The sequence below is a fragment of the Phascolarctos cinereus genome, unplaced genomic scaffold (assembly GCF_003287225.1).
Source record: "Phascolarctos cinereus isolate Bilbo 61053 unplaced genomic scaffold, phaCin_HiC Scaffold_9;HRSCAF=440, whole genome shotgun sequence".
In the NCBI taxonomy this organism is placed as follows: Eukaryota; Metazoa; Chordata; class Mammalia; order Diprotodontia; family Phascolarctidae; genus Phascolarctos; species Phascolarctos cinereus.
Genome location: NW_027556402.1, coordinates 252,779,913 through 252,796,344, shown reverse-complemented (window position 1 = coordinate 252,796,344; position 16,432 = coordinate 252,779,913). Strand labels below are relative to the sequence as shown.

Here is a 16,432-nt window from a genome sequence, read left to right as displayed (position 1 = left end):
GAGTGGAATTCAGTGAATCCCTCTTGTGCCCAGCACTGTGCCAGGGGGTAGGGGCTACCAAGACAGTACAAAGAGCAATCCCTGCCCTAAGGCAGTTTGCATTCTACCGAGGCACACAACAAATACCCCGGAGAGTGTCTACACCATTATTTGAGTGCTAGGGGTAAAGGAGCTGGGGAAAGGCTTTCCCTAGGAGACAGCACTTGGACTGAGCCTTGATGAAAGTCAAAGATTCTGAGAGATGGAAGTTAGGAAAGTGTTCCAGGGGTGGAGCAGAACTTGGGCAAAGACACGAGGGAGCAGATGGAAAGTCCCACTTCATGTTGACTACCTGGCTGGGAACAAAGGCCCTTCTCCATCCTGGGAGAGAATTATTCCCTCAAGATCAGAGGGAGTCCTGGGGCAGAGCTGAACTAACCTGGCTGAGGGCAAGTGCCTCCAATGTGCTTTGTTCCTCTATGACCATCCTGGGCACAGAACTCCACCAACCTCTGCCTTGAACTTCATGGAAATCTATTCTGCTGCTGTGCCCTGTCCCCTCTTCCTTTCTGTCTCTTACTCAGGGATTGATCATCAAATCAACATTACCTTTGCTACTGTGAAAGGCAGACAATCTTCTTGCCTCTGGCCCCAGTGGGGCTTCTGAGTGGTCAGCTTCCTGGGCACAAACTTCCTTCCCTGACCACCCTCCCACTCCATGCTCCCTCTCATACCCATCCATGTCTGCCTCGTTCCACTCCGACTCTCCCAATGTGCTCTCTGGAATTCCTGTTCTATTGACAAATGGCTCCTTGAATTTTCTTTGTGCCCTCCACCCAGTAATTACTTTGTATTTTAATGTGTATAAATTGTTTCTCCCCAGTAAGTACCTTGTGGGCAGGTTCTGTTTCATTTGTATCTTTCTATCCCTGCCACAGAACACAGGGTCTTGGCATGTCTAGACAATACATGACTGTCAAATTCTGACTCGGGGGGACAGTAGGAGCAGGCTAGCTGGAACATGGTATAAAGGAAGGTGTAATAAAATTTCTCTTTACAGTTCTTTGCCCCAGTTTGTCCAGCCATGATCAGACTGATGGGCTCATTTCTTGTAGTCAGACCTCTTTCTGGTGATGTAAGCTACACCTTCCCCATGAGGTGCTGGGGAGTGCTGGGACACAGGGCCTGAAGCCTAGAAGAGCATTGAATGACACTACCATCTGGTTTCTGGATGCCAGAGCTCTCTAACAAGTGCGGGCAATCCCCAGCTCATTCTCTCTGCCCCTTTCCCTGATGCTTCCTGCCTTCTCCCTCGCTCAGGTTAAACACCTTCTGACATTCCACATGGGATTGCGTCCTGGGCTGGGGGGGAGGGGGAGTGGTGGCTCACCTAAGGAGGGTCTTGTAGACCTGGGGACTCTTCCCTAGAATCGCTATCCTCAGCTCCTCTCCCCATTTCAAGCCCTTTGTGGCCTATCCAAAGATGCTGAAGGGGATGAGGCTGGGGACCTGGACGGCCGGGGAGCCAGGCTAAGATGCTGCCAGATGAAGACAAAGAACGTTTAGCCCCTAGAAACACCACCTCTTGTTGCTGGCGCTTTGTAAGGTGGTGAGACTCCCATACTCTGGGTGTCTGCAAGGACAGCAGAAATATCATGAGGATCAGAGGTGGAGATCATCAAGTCCAACCCCCTCATTTTACAGAGGAGGAAACTGAGTCCCAGGGGAGTCCACATAAGAAGGGAAGGGTCAGGATACAAATGCCAGGTCCTTTGATTCCAAAGCACAAGATCATCCTGAGGTCACGGCACCACAGCCTTAGAGCTGAGAGAGGCCAGCTATTCCAACCTCCACCTCTTTTGACAGATAAGGAAATTAAGGCCCAAAGAGTCATTTTTCCTAAGACCACACGAGGAGCAAAACAGGAGGACCAGAACTGAGGCTCCCTGGGCTCCAAATCCAGGAAGAAGCAGAGCTGGGGCAAGGAATGAGCAACACAGACAACTCACACACTTAGTATCTGTGAGACCTTGGGCCAGTCACTTAACCTCTGTCTACCTCAGTTTCTCATCTATAAAATGGGAGGTAATAACAGCACCTACTCCCCAGTGTTGTTGTGAGATGCTATCATTTTTATTTGTAGTAGTAGTAGCAGCAGCAATAGCAGTAAGTAGTAGTAGTAGTAGTAGTAGTAGTAGTAGCAGTAGTAGTAGTAGTAGTAGTAGTAGTGGTGGTGGTGGTGGTAGTAGCAGCGGTGGTGGTGGTGGTGGTATCAGTACCCCACTGTCCACAGTCTGTAGGTATTTGTTTTACAACATACGAGTACCATGTGTTGCAGTGAAGGCTAAAAGCCTTCGGTGACCAGGCACTCAATGCTAAAATATTGCCCAGAGTTTCCACAAACAAGGATCCCAGCTGTGATCGACTCTGCCACTGACTTGCTGTATTGACTTTTGTTAAAGCTCTGCCCCTTCTCGGGCCTCAGATGACACACTGGATTAGAGGCCATCTTCTAGCACTAACATTCTATGCTCCCATGTCTCCATTTCCAAGGCCACGTGGCACAGGGAAAGGAACTCTGAAGCTGGAGACTCAGGAACCCGGGTTCAACACCTGACTCTAACACTTACCAGCTCTGTGATCCTGGGACTGTCTGTCTGTCTGTCTGTGTCTCCCTCCACCTCCGCCATCTCTGTCTCTCTGACTCTCTTTCTCAGTCTCTCTCAGTCTCTGTCTCTGTCTGTCTCTGTCTCTCTCAGTTTTTCCCTCTCTCTGACTCTCTCAGTGTCTCTCAGTCTCTCTCTCTCTCTCTCTCTCTCTCTCTCTCTCTCTCTCTCTCTCTCTCTCTCTTTCTCTCTCATTCAACACTCCTCTAGGTGGAATATTATCTCTTTATTTCCTTAGAAAAGTAGCAGGTAAGGTGCCCCATTGGGGGGGGTTGGGGAGTTAAGAGACCATGTGCCCAGCTCTTATCTTCTGCCTGGGCTGGACACAACCTGTGGGCACAGATAGGGGACCACTAGGGACAGAATATACATCCTGTGCCCCCTTTCTACTCCCTCTTCCACAGATATAGACCCTAGCTCCCCTCTGACCAGGGCTAGGCAAAAGGGACTCTAAGGGTAAGGAAAGGAGTCCCAATAGTGGGACCCCAGGGCCCCTTACCAGCTCAGGATGGGGCATGCAGGGCAGAAAAGCCTGGGCTGTGAGGGTTGTCTCTGTAGAAGGGATCCAGGGCTGTCAGGGTTCTGCATGGAGAGAGATGTCCCAGGAGAACAAGGTGGGGAGGAGCCCAGGCCTAGAGCTGGAAGACACCTCAGAGACCAGAAAGCCCATTCCCTCTCATTTTACAGATGGGGAAACTGAGCCAGAGAGAGGATGCAACATGTCCATAGGAAATAAATGCCATAGCTGGGTTTCAAACCAAGTCTTCTCCCTTCCAAATGGGAGAGGGGGAGGAGTAGAGGTAGGGAGGGGCAGAACAGGAGGCCAGACCTGCCCACAAAGAACACAGGCAGGAAGGCTGCAGGGCCCACGGGAAGCAGGGCTGAGACAGAGTCAGAACACAGACAAGCCCTGGGCCACCAACCTGCCCACATGGGGGTGTGATCTCCTAAAGGTTTCTGTGGGATTGTGGTAACTCTCTATGTTATGCTGAGTGACAGGCTGGTTAATCCCATAGCCACCAGGCTTCTGGGGCTGGATTCCTCCTCGGGTCCAACCTTCCCGGTCCGGCCCCTGGGGAATATTCTTAAAGTATCTGTAGGACCAGACAAACAAAGCAAGAGGTCCAATTCTGGCCTGGAAGCCGGTGGGGGATGGGAGGAGGGCGAGGAGAAGGACATCAGGGGCTGAGGTCCCTATTTCCAGGTCAGTATGTGTAACAGCCCCCTGGAGACAGTGGGGATAGGGATGAGGAGGGAAGAACAAAGTCCTCTGAGGCTCAAGGCTTAGGGCAGGGGGAGTCCCAGGGACTGAGGAAGGATGAACACCAGGATCTTGGAGCCAGGAGCAAAGGGATAGGGGATGGGGCCAATCAGGCCTCGTGCATGGGAGCTGACAAAGCTAGGCAGTGCCTAGCAGGCTCTTATTTCTTCCAGGCATTTTACCACTTGGGGAGATGATGAGTCCTGGGCTAGACCTTAGGGCTGAGGCTTCCGGGGAAGGGACAACCCAAAAGTTAACAGGCAAGAGCTCATAGGAGCAAACAGACTTCTGATTCTCTGTGGGAAAGTCCCAGCTGGGAGGGGTGTTAGGGATTCTCTAGAATCCCCTTTGTTTGATAGGAGTGAAAAATGAGGTTCAGGGGGGCAGCTAGGTGGTGCAGTGGATAGAGCACTGGCCCTGAAGTCAGGAGGACCTGAGTTCAGATCCAGCCTCAGACCAAACACTTGACCTTTACTAGCTGTGTGATCCGGGCAAGTCACTTAGCCCCAATTGCCTGAAAATAGATAGATAGATAGATAGATAGATAGATAGATAGATAGATAGATAGATAAAATGAGGTTCAGAAAGGGCACATGAGCTGACCTAAGTCACACAGCACTTTAGGAGAAAGGTCAGGACCAGAACTCACGTTGAGTTCTGGCCCAGAGGTCTTTCTCCATCATGGAACCAGGAGTTCTTTATCATATTCCCACTGGCAGTGGGGACACATGAATTGCCATGGAAGGGGAGCATACGAAGAAGGCAGGGTTGCATCTCTGGCTTCTCAAGCGTAGGGGAGGGTGGAGACACCCATTCTGGCCCAGTGATGCCACTTACGATGGTGGCTCTGAGCTCCCCCCAGATGGGAAAAGTGCACACCTGCTCCAAACTCTGTCCTTGGGAAATAGAAGAGCCATTAAGGAGGAGAGGCACTAGTCTTGGCTCTAGAGGGGAGGGGACAGGGGCAGACCCTCAGGGATGTTCTCCACATACCTGGAGGGGGAGCAGCTCACCTTTGGTTGTAGGTGGTCAGAAATCTACAATCAGGGTCAGGGGGACCCCGGTTATAGCCAGGATTGTTGGTGCTGAAGCCAGAGGGCTCCTGTGAGGAAAGGGGGGCAGTGACAGTGATCAAGGAGAATGCGGAGGGGAGCGGTTAGGCAGGGAAAGAGCAGTGGAGCACTCACCTTGGACCCTAGAATCTCCCGTCCCAGCATGGCATTGGTGGTCTGGGGCATCCACTGCTTGCCCTGGTACTGGCGGTGACTCATACTACTAGGCTCAGAGATACTCAGAGGGCCAGGGGGTGGGGCCTGCAGGTCAGAGAAAGAACCAAGGATGAGATCCTGAGGGAGGTGGCAGATGGGAACAGAGGCTGCGAAGTTAGGCTTTTGTAGAGAACATGGAGGGAAGGGAAAACAGACAGACAGACAGAGGCACAGAGGGAGAGACAGACAGACAGACAGACACACACACACACACACATAAATACACACACAATCAGAGAGACAGAAAGATATGGGGACAGAGAAAGAGATGGAAACAAAGAGATAGACTGAGGCTAAGACATAGAGGTAAGATCATAGTAGAAAAACAGGAAGACTGAGGAGTGCACAGCAGAGTGTGTGAAGCCCCCGAGGGCAGGGACTGTCTCACTTTAGTCTTCATATCAGCTCAGTGCTCCTCCACTCATACATTCAAGGCTTGTTGACCCGTGGATCGAAAAGTAGTAGGAAAGGGAGAGGCAGACAAGGAGGAAGGATCAAACTGTGGTCACAGGTATCCCTAATGAGAACTAGCATTTATACAGCACGTTACGGTTTGCAAAGCACTTTACCGTTAGTATCTCATTTAATCCTCAAAGCAGCCCTGGGAGGTGGTTGCTATGTATTGCACCCATTTTAGGGAAGAAGAAACTGAGGTTCAAGGTCTTGTCCAGAGTCACGTAGCCAGTGGGATGTCTGAGGCCAGATTTCAGCTCAAGTCTACTCCGACTCCAAACCCTTGGATCTGTCCATGGTACCGCCTAGCTGCCCGCAGAGTCAGCAGAAAGGGTGGTGCGGGATGGAGGGCAGGAAGATAGGCAGGGGCGGGAAGGGGAAAGCAAGACATGCAGGCAGAGGTCAGTGAAAGAAGCCTCAAAGCCACGCCCAGGGGCTACTTACTGGGGGAAGGACCTTCTCCTTCAGCCGGCTGAAGCCTGTCTCTCTCTCAGAACCTTTGGCCAGTACAGGTAAATACTCATCCCCCTGGAGAAAGAGGAAAACCTTGAGGGCTACAGACACACCCCCTTCCCCTCCTCCTCTACCTTCCGCACACATTCCCCACAGGGACTCCTAACACCATCCCCTCTCAGGGCTTCAGACAAAGGGACAGCTTCCCAGGTCACTTCCCACAGTCTCCTTCTCTCCCTGCCCCTCTCGGCCAGCCTGCCTCCTTCCCCCACCCCCTGCCCTTCTCCTTCCTCCTCTTTCCCCGCCCTTCTTACGTGTGGGGTGGTCATGGGGATGAAATCTGCCCTGGTAGTGCTTCTACTGGGAGGAGGCAACTGAAACAGAGGCCCCGAAGGACCCAAAAAGGATATCAGGTCCTCACCCTCTGGCCTAGACTGGGAGCTCCTTGAGGGCAGGCCCAGGTCTGTTACTCCCTCCCCCTGCCTCTCTCTCCCCAGCAGAATCAGCACTGTGCCTTGTCCATTCTGTTCCACAAACAGCTATCACCTCTTTCCTGCTCAGGGCAAGGGTCCCAAAGAGCCACACCAGCCTTCCTGCCCTAAAGGAGTTTACTTTCTAATGGGGAAGTAGAGAGGGCATGGACACAAATAACCCACCAAAGCATTAAATAAATAAAGGAAAGCACAGAGTGCCAGGCAGGGGCCTAGACCCCGTCCTGGGAAGAAATCTGAGGCAGGAGCAGTCCCAGCCCCTGGAGGAGAGGGCCATGTGGAAGGGGCAGTACCCTGAAGGCAAGGAAAGCTGCCCCTTTGTGGGGGGGCATGAGTTAAGTTCAGTGGCCTACACCCAGTTTTTGCCTGGCTATTTTTTCTATTCGTGGGTTCTCCTGTGGCCATTTGGGGAGGGACCCATTTGGTTTTTTATGGTTTTGCCTTAGTCACTTGGCGGGGGGCCCTCAGCCCACATCACAGTGGGAAGGAAAGTTAGACACCATCTAGTCCCACATCACTTTGTAGAGGAAGAAACTGAATCCCACTGTGGAGAAGCGACTGGTGGATCTGGGACTGGATCCCCTCCCCGCTGTCCCAATGTGGCTTGAAAAAGACATGTTGAATTAGGCAAGGAGAGGTGGGATGGGGAGGAAAAGGGTAAAGGCCTGTCCCCTCTGGGGAGGGGCAGAGGCCTGGTCTTGGGGGCAGGGTGGGAGAAAAGGGAAGGCCCCTCTGGGAGCTTCCCCGGTCAGAGCCCTGGGAGTGAGGGCAATAATGAGGGTTGGAGAAGGGACTGTGGGGAGTGGTCTGTGAGTGTGAGACTCACAGGATCTCCAGGGAGGGGTTGGAAGGCTGCGGGATTCTTGGTGGTCTGCTCTGTAAAGCCCGACTCCTCCTTGGCCCCCGATTGTCTTCTTCTGGAGGAAATCTGGAAAGGACTCACATAGCATGGGCTGGCCCGGCCCCCAGGAGCTCTGGCAGGGCCCCAGGGGCATACCACCAGCCAGTGATCACAAAGGACTATGTCTGGGTGGCCTCCAGGTGCCCTCCACCCCACCAAGGCAAATACTTTGTGCTACTGGGGATGCTGGATGGGGAAGGGAGCACATCTGTCTTCTATTCCAGCTCTCCTCCTGGAGAAGCAAAGTTGCTCCAGAGCCTTCCTTTTCCCTCTTCTCCTCATTCAACAGCCCCTATCCTCTTGGCAGACTGATGAGTTCAAATCCGTTTGTTGGGATTCTTGGAATCTCAGAGTGGGAAGAGAAGCCCAAGGTCCCACAAGGAGCAACACCAGGATCCAAGCCTGGGTCCTTGTCCAACTTGTAATCCCTTTTACAAGGAGAGGGAAGGAGAGGAGGCCAGGACTGGGCAGGATGGGCAGGATGCCCTTTTACAACATCCCACGCCATTGGTAGCCCAGCCTTTGCCTGAACACATCTAGGACAGGGAACATACTGCCTGGGCTTATTTCTAGGATGGAGGGGATAGTGGAGAGGGAGGGAGGGAGAAAAAGAGAGAGGGACAAGCCTGAGCTGAGACTGCTGAGCTTGGGGACAGGGGAGAGCTGCATTTCCGGAGTGATGTACCTGGCTGGGCAGGGACTTCATAGCGGTACTTGGAAGCATATTCAGAGGTCATAAATCTGGGACCCTAAAGCACCAAAGGAGGAAAAATCAGTGGGGGTACTGACTCCAGACAGCTCCCTACCATCAGCACTCCAAGGGCAGCCCTTGCTCTTCTCACTCCCCCCCCCCCCGCCCCGCAATGGAGTGGACCAGAAAATAGAATATTGGCAGGGGACAGAGACAAGAAAAGTCTTGCCCTGATCTGGGGAACCTCAAGCCAGCCCCATTCCATGAAACCTCTCCCCTCCCCCTAGATGCTACAGTTCCCTAAAATTCCACCATTATGGATCCATTTCTTTGCTTGAAGTTCAATCTCCTACAGAAACAGCAGTAATCCTGAGGGGTGGGGCTGTTGAGTGGCTATCAGTCACTGCTACTTGAGTAGCCTTATTTACAATTTCTCAACATGTAGGAGGGGATTCCCAGGACCTGGTTACTCTGTCCATGACCGGTCATCCCAGGATCCTGGCAGCATCATTTGGAAGCAGGCCTAGCCCATAGACCATGGAAGTTAAAGATGGAGGGAATGTCCCAGATCACCGAATCCAACCCCCTCACTTTACAGAAGCCAGAGGGAGGAAGGGATTTGTTCAGGGTCACAAAGTAATAGAGCCCAGCTTCAAACACAGATTTTCTGACTTGAAATCCAGCAGTCTAGGTCTTTCTCAGTTGGGCTGAGAAACCCCTTAAGAAATCCTGTAAGCCCTAGAAAAGCTACTTTTTCATCCTCATCATTATTAATAATAATAAGTGAGCATTTATATAATGATTTATATAATGATCTCATCTGATCCTCACAGCAACCCTGGGAGGTAGGTGGCATTATTATCCCCACTTTATAGATGAGGAAACTGAGGCTTGAAGGAGTTAAGTGACTTTGTCCAGGGCCACATAACTAGGAAGTGTCAGACACAGGATTTGAATTTGAAGGTCTGCTGGAATATTCACTACACTAACCACTCCAGCAGCCTGAGGGCCTCCCTTCTTACATTTCCACGAGGCCCCAGAAGAAGTTGCTAGGAAGCATGGGCTGAGCCCAGGCCCCAAGCTGTAGCCCTGGCACCTACCAGCCTGAAAGGTCTTCTCCCTGACCTGCTCATTTCCTAGAAGGCAGCAGAGTGCAGGCTGCAGCACCCAACTCACATATCTATAATTCTCCATGTCAGAACTTCCCTTGCCCACACTCTGGTGGAGGACTGGCACAGTCTTGGGTTCCAATCCTGGGATGGTCTGTGGGCCGTGGTCCTGGGTATTGAAATGGACTTTCTTGACCTGAGAGGAGGCAAAGAAGCCTGCAGTAACCCCCAGGGCAAAGCAAAGCCTACAACTGGCCTGAGACCTCCAAGGGGTAACATCACTTTCCCAATCAATAAAATGTGGAAACTAGCCTAGACCCCTCAGGTCTTTTCCAGCTCTGACGCCAGAACTCTGCAGGCCTCCGAGAAGTACCTGCTGAGAAAGAGAAGCTGAGGAAGGACAGTTTGGGGGATGGGCTCGGACTGTCTCCCACTTATCCCCCACAGTGCTTGGTAAGGCACTCGCCTCTTTGGAAGGGGGACAGGAGTGGGTTTTCTCATTAGCGTAGCCGGATCCAGGCTGGTACACGCTCCAGGATAGTGGGTAGCTGCCATCCGGCAGCTCCATCGGGCAGTAGCTCTGAGTAAAGACTGAGTGAGCATTATCCTTAATCAGCTCTCTGTGGGGGGGGGGGCAGAAACAGACCCAGCTGGTTAGAGATCTTGGGTGATAATCAAGGGAGAGAGAACCCCCCATGAATTGAGGACTCATTGGTTCAGGTGAACCCCGGGGCATTCCAGCATTGACCCCATAGGTCAACGAGCAACATAGATGGGGAGATCTGTGCAGCCCTGGCCTGAGCCTTCCACTGCAGACCCTCCTCCCCACTGCCCAAGATCCCTTCCCCTATAAGTTACTGGCATTGAGGGATGGGGGGTGAGAAGATGTCTAGACTGTTTCAAGGGTGTGAGCCTTACCCTGGGAGTGGGGTAAGGGCTCAGCTTGAAAGAATGTGGCAGAAATGGGGCAAGGAGAATGTTCCCCTGGGCCCAATGAAGTGAGATCTACCCTTAAACCCACTCCTCAGTCTCATGCCTCCCTTGATCCCAAGGGGCTGAATATCCCCAGTGCCTAGCACTGTGCCTGGTACAGCAGATGCTTAATAAGTGCTTGTTAATTGACTGGCTGATCAATCCGGAGCATCATCACGGCAGGAATACTTATAGAATGCCTTAAAGTTGGTGTTCTGTCCATTCTTTACTGGAACTGAGCGCCCTGCTACAGGACTCTATTCTCCCCATTTCTCAGATGAGGAAATGGAGGTTCAGAGAGGAAGGTGACTGTCCACGGCCACCTAGCTAATGATAGCATCAGAGGCAGGATCCTAAGTCATCAATCAAACAATCAATCAATAAGCATGTATTAAGCGCCTGCTGTGTGCTGCCCTCTGTGTTAAGCGCTGAAGATATAAAAAGAGGCAGAGACATTCCCTGCCCTCAATAAGCTTACAGTCTAATGGGCCACCCATTAAGACCCAGGTCTTTTTGACTCCCAGGTCCCACTTCATAGGACTCTGAGTCAAAGGTTATTGAGTTTTACTCTTCAATTTTACAGAGAAATTCATGCTCAGAATGCCTCATGTCACTTAGCTAACAAGAAGGAGCACCAGCGGTTGAGCTCTGACCCCCAGTGCAGAGAGGGATGATGACAAGAAGGGAGATGGCAGGCCTACCCTACGGCAGGATTATCCAGGGTGTCCAAGCTGGGGTGGTAGTTGATCATGGGTCGGTAATTCGACTGGTAGCCAGCACCCTTGTGCTGACCGACTTGGGGCTTGAAGCCCTCCCGACCTGCCAGAAAGGAAGGGACATCATTCCTTGGATGGAGGAAGGAGACCCAGAGAGTCCCGGAGTGGCGCTCTGGCATGGTTCGGGGTCCGTCTGAAAGGGCCTGTGTGTCACTGATAGGGAGAAGGTGTGTGAGGGGTAGGATTACAGAGCCGTTGGAGACAGGCTGATAGATCGAGGCCCTTCCCTGAGGGACGGTCGAGGCCCTTCATGCTGCCCCTGACTTCAAATACGTTCTACCAACTCAAGGTTAGCCAGGTGGTTAGCCAGCCGAGATCAGCATCTCGGTCCACCTCGCTAGAAAGGGCGGCCCGAGATCTTAACTGTACTGGGTTGCCTAAGACTTGGGCTCTCCCTAACTGGCCCTCTGGGGAACAGTGATGAGTGCAGCTTTATTTCCTCAGGTCAAACAAAGACAATGACCCAGAGCACGTCATTGAAGCAAATGGGTCCATGTTTTCTTGTACCCTACTTGTATGGGCATCTAGGTGGTACAGTGGATAGAGTGCTGGGCCTGGCGTCAGGAAGACTCATCCTGAGTTCAAATCTGGCCTCAGATACTTACTAGCTGTGTGGCCCTGGGCAAGTCACTTCACCCTGTTTGCCTCAGTTTCTTCATCTATAAAGTGAGCTGAGAAGGAAATGGCAAACCGCTCCAGTATCTTTGCTGAGAAAACCCCAAATGGGGTCACAAAGAGTCAGACAAAACTGAAAAAGGACTGAACAATATGTGTATGAGTGACTTTACCCATGTGGTTGGCACATTATTCAATAAACCCTAGGAGGTCCCTCCTATATTTGCAGAGGGACACTGCAGATGCTGCTGGCTGGATCAATTTGTTGATTAGTTTAGCTGTCAGATTAGCTGAAATGGTTCCCTCCCTCCTTTTTCTTCTTTGTTGTAAGGGACAGCTCTCTGGGAGTGGGAAGGGATATAATGGAAAATGTAAGTGCATAAAAACAGAAGCTGTCAACAAACTATTAAAAAATAAACCTTGGGGGCAGCTAGGTGGTACAGTGGATAGAGCACCAGTCCTGGATTCAGGAGGACCTGAGTTCAAATCTGGTCTTAGACACATAACACTTACTAGCTGTGTGACCCTGGGCGAGTCACTTAACCCCATTGCCTAACCAAAAAATAAGTAAATAAATAAACCTCGTATTCAGTTTAAAGTGGGCGTGGTTATGACCTTGTTCCTTGAAGTCCTGAATGTGACCAGCACAGACAAGGTCCTTGAAGGTCTGGCCCCTCCAAGCTACTGTGACCAACCAGGTCAGTGTGGCGTAGTTATGTGGAGTCCAGGGGTCGAGGGGATTAGGGTCAGTGGGGTCAAGGGAGACAGTCCTTCCACATAGGGTGACAAGGGTCAGTGGTCCAGAGTCAGCTTGTGAAGATGAAAAGGTCAGCGTGATGGGGAGAGGTTACAGGAGCAATGTGATGGGCTCACAAGTACAGGACCGCTCTAGCCTGAGCTAGGAGAGACCTCAGAGGCTATTGAGGCCATATTACAGATGGGCAAAGGTTGGCAGCCCAGAGAGATCAAGAGATCTGCCCATAGCCACACAGGCAGGATTTGGACCCAGGTTCTGACCTCAGAGCCAGCCCCCTTCCCACTTTGCCACGGCACTGCTCCGGGTCTCAGAGTGTCAGGGTTTGGGTGGTGATGGTGCTTCTGTATAACTCAGGTTCTGAAACTCAGCCTGATTGGGGCAGGGAGGCAATGGGACAGGGCTGAGGGGGTGGTGATGTAGCCCCCTTTCCACTGCCCCCGTCAGACATCTGCTTCCTGCCCTGTGCCCTGGGGGGGGGAGGGGATGGTGGCCTCAGGGCGTGCAGAGCAAAGGCCCCTTACTGTAGGCTGTGCAGTAGCTGGTGGCATAGAATTTCAGGGGGTCTGCACAGCCCCCTGAACTCATCTTCACATAAGGGGAAACAACACCCAGGGGCAGTTTGCCCATCATGGTGGCAGCAGGAACTGGGCACCAGGACCACCTAGAAAAGGAGAGACATGTAAAAGGTATCAACAATCAATGCTGGCTTTGCATGACTAGACATATTGGTAAAGGGGAGAGACAGAGACAGAGACAGAGACAGAGACAGAGACAGATGGGGAGAGAGAGAGAGAGAGAGAGAGACAGAACGAGATGCAGGGGAGAGACAGAGACAGACAGACAGAGAGAAACAGAGAGAAGAGACAGAGACAGAGACAGAAAGAGAGACAGAGACAGAGAGAGAGAAAGATGGGGAGAGAGAGAGAGAGACAGAACGAGATGCAGGGGAGAGACAGAGACAGACAGACAGAGAGAAACAGAGAGAAGAGACAGAGACAGAGAGAGAGACAGATGGGGAGAGAGAGAGAGAGACAGAACGAGATGCAGGGGAGAGACAGAGACAGAGACAGATGGGGAGAGAGAGAGAGACAGACAGAACGAGATGCAGGGGAGAGACAGAGACAGACAGAGAGAAACAGAGAGAAGAGACAGAGACAGAAAGAGAGACAGAGACAGAGAGAGAGAGAGAGAAAGATGGGGAGAGAGAGAGAGAGACAGAACGAGATGCAGGGGAGAGACAGAGACAGACAGACAGAGAGAAACAGAGAGAAGAGACAGAGACAGAGAGAGAGAATTCAGAACTGAACATAAAATCGATTCTGGAATCCTTCAGAGATCATCCAAATTGGCCTCCTTGCTTTTCCTCACACACCACACTCCATTTCCCACCTCTGCACCTTTGCCAGAGCACTCCCTAATGCCTGGAATGGATCCCCTCCCCTCTATTCCTTCAAAATTCTGCTCAAGCTTGACCTTCATACAAGCCTTTCCTGATCCCCCAGCTGCCAGTGCTCTCTTCCTCCTACCCCCAAATGCCCTTTTATTCATATTTTATATATATTTGTTTATGCATGTGCTGTCTCTCCTGATAAAATATAAGCCTCTCAAGGCCAGGGACCTTTCTTTTGTCTTTGTCTCCCCCTCCCCAAGCCTGGCCCAGTGTATGGCACACAGAGGGCCATGCTCATTGAGTGACTGATCCAGCCCAATCCCTTCCTTTTACAGCTGAGGAAACTGAGGCTTTGCTCAAGTGACCTAGCTAAGAAGTAGCAGGGCCAGGGTTTGAAGCTAGGTCTTCTGGCTGGGAGCTCCTTGAGGGCAGCGACTGTTTCTTACCCTTCTTTTTATCCCCAGTGCTTAGCACAGTGCCTGGCATACAGTAGGAGCTTCATAAATGCTTCTTGACGTGGACTGATTTCTGATTCCAAGTCCAGGGCAGGGTGGTCCATCGAGACCAATGCACTGAACTTGAAGTCAGGAGAGACCTGAATTTGAATCTTGCCTCTGACACAGACTAGCTGTGGACCTTGGGCAAGTCATTTCATTGCTCTGAGACTCAGTTTTCTCATCTGTAAAATGGGGATGATCATACCTGCACTGGACACCTCTCAGTGTCCTCATCTGCAAAAAGCAGCTATAATAACCACATGCCGGAGAAGGAAGAGGGCTGGCTCTGGTTGCAAAGGACCTGGGTTCGAATCTTGCCTCTGACATTTATTACCTATGTGATTTGGGCCAAGTTATTTGACCTCTCTGGGCATGGGTTTCCTCATCTGTAACAAGAGGAGGTGAAGACTAGACCAGTTGACTTCTGATGTACTTTCCAACTCCGGATCTATGATCCTCTTTCATGAGATTATCAGTGAAGATCAAATGGAAAAAAAATCTATGCTTAATAAACGCTTATGGGTTGACTGATATGTTATAGATATCTGCAAAACCCTCCATCAGAATATGAGTCCCTTAGAATTCCCAATTAGCATGTGAGAACAGGCCCTGTCTTTTTTTTTCTTCTATTTGTACCCCCTGGGGCTTTCTTTGCAAACAGTTGGTGCTTAATAAATGCTTCATTCATTCACTTGCCCTCAAGCCTAGCTGAATAAATGGTAGCCATTAGTATTATTTTTCATCAGGTAGAATGCCTCTTTGTGGTGTAGGGGCAATCCTGGGCTCTGGAAGATTCTGCACACCAGCCCTGGCAAGACCTCCCACCCAGGAAAGTCTCCAAGTCAGGACTTAGGGACAGACTGCGTTTGGTGTCCAGGGATCAACCCATCTGGCTAGATGGGCATACCAACAGAAGACTGGCCGCCAGCTGATCGAAGCTGAGCATCTCCTAAGGAAGGCATGGGGGCTGAGGAGGGAAGACACACAAAATGGCAGAGCCTCGAAGAGGGAATAGTCCTGTTCTACAATGAGTCTCCCTAGACTGCCCTGTCAAGAAAACACAGGCATCCTTCTCCCTGTTTGACAGGGGCGGGAACGCACACTCAGAGAGGTAAGATAACTTGCCCACAGTCAGAACTAGTAAGGCTGCATTTGAACCCAGGTCTCCAAAGTGATTCTCATGACCCCAGACTCCCTGTTATTACTCTCTTTAGCACACACTGCGTCATGCTGGAGTTGTCTCTTTTTCCCCTCCTTGAGGGTAGGGACTGGATCTTCTCCATCTTTGCGGCCGGCCCAGGACAGCCCAGCCCAGAGCCCCAGATCACTTACGATCTGTTGAACTCAATGAGCCAGGGAATGAAAGGGGGAGAGCTTCCTGCCTTCCAGGGATTCATGAACTAGAATGCACTTTGCTGTTGGCCCCACAGGGTCTCTGCTCTTTCTCAGCACGCCCACGGTCCTAATTCTTCTCCCATCTTCCCTCAGGTTTCTGCCCAATGTCCAGCTGCTCCTTGTGGCTAGGGATGCTCCATGGGAGGCGGTGCTCAGCCCCCATTGTCTTACCTGTGCCTTCGCGGCTCTGAGTGGCGGGGAGAAGGACTCCCGGGAGGAGCTGGAGCATCAGGGGAAGGATCTGACTTTAGCAGAAGCTGCAACCACCTGGCTGCTGGCTGGCCCTTCCCCAGAGGAGGCAGCAGGCTGGGCTAGAACAGCAACAATACGTTGCTTGGTAACAGACGCTTAGCAACCAGTCTCCAAACACCTCTGGAATCAGCTTCCCCTCGGGTCCAGTGTGCAGAGAGAGAGAATGGAGGGATCTGGATGGACCGGTGGGGGAGGCATGGGATGCTGCTGCTCAGGGCAGGCAAGGGAGCCTCCCCTCTGCCTGCAGATGTGTGTCAACTCCACACAACAAACTCAATCCACTTAATTCATTTCATTAAGCACCTACTACTTCCTAAGAGTAGAGCCTTGGATTGGACCCTGAGAGAGAAAGCAAACTTTAATCAGGCTGGGTTCCAGACCTGCTGAACTTTCTAGGCCAAGAGGGGGCTCAGATGCAAACAAGGATAATGTTTAGTCCTAACAATAATAATAATAATAATAATACACTGAGAGCTTAGAGAGGAAAAAGGGGCCCTGTGAGGTCT

At 51.5% G+C, this 16,432-nt stretch overlaps 1 protein-coding gene across 1 annotated transcript; it reads right to left on the bottom strand.

The window, feature by feature from the left end:
* Positions 1-2,856: 2,856 nt before the first annotated feature.
* Positions 2,857-15,972, bottom strand: SAXO4 (stabilizer of axonemal microtubules 4). The gene is given in 15 exon segments (XM_020967948.1): positions 2,857-2,975; positions 3,145-3,227; positions 3,569-3,739; positions 4,920-5,008; positions 5,094-5,219; positions 6,072-6,155; positions 6,395-6,454; positions 7,398-7,475; positions 7,477-7,499; positions 8,158-8,221; positions 9,340-9,468; positions 9,739-9,892; positions 10,946-11,063; positions 12,914-13,053; positions 15,846-15,972. Coding segments are annotated over 13 exon segments (1,284 nt in total). The 5' UTR covers positions 13,023-13,053; positions 15,846-15,972; the 3' UTR covers positions 2,857-2,975; positions 3,145-3,148.
* Between the last annotated feature and the right edge of the window lie 460 nt (positions 15,973-16,432).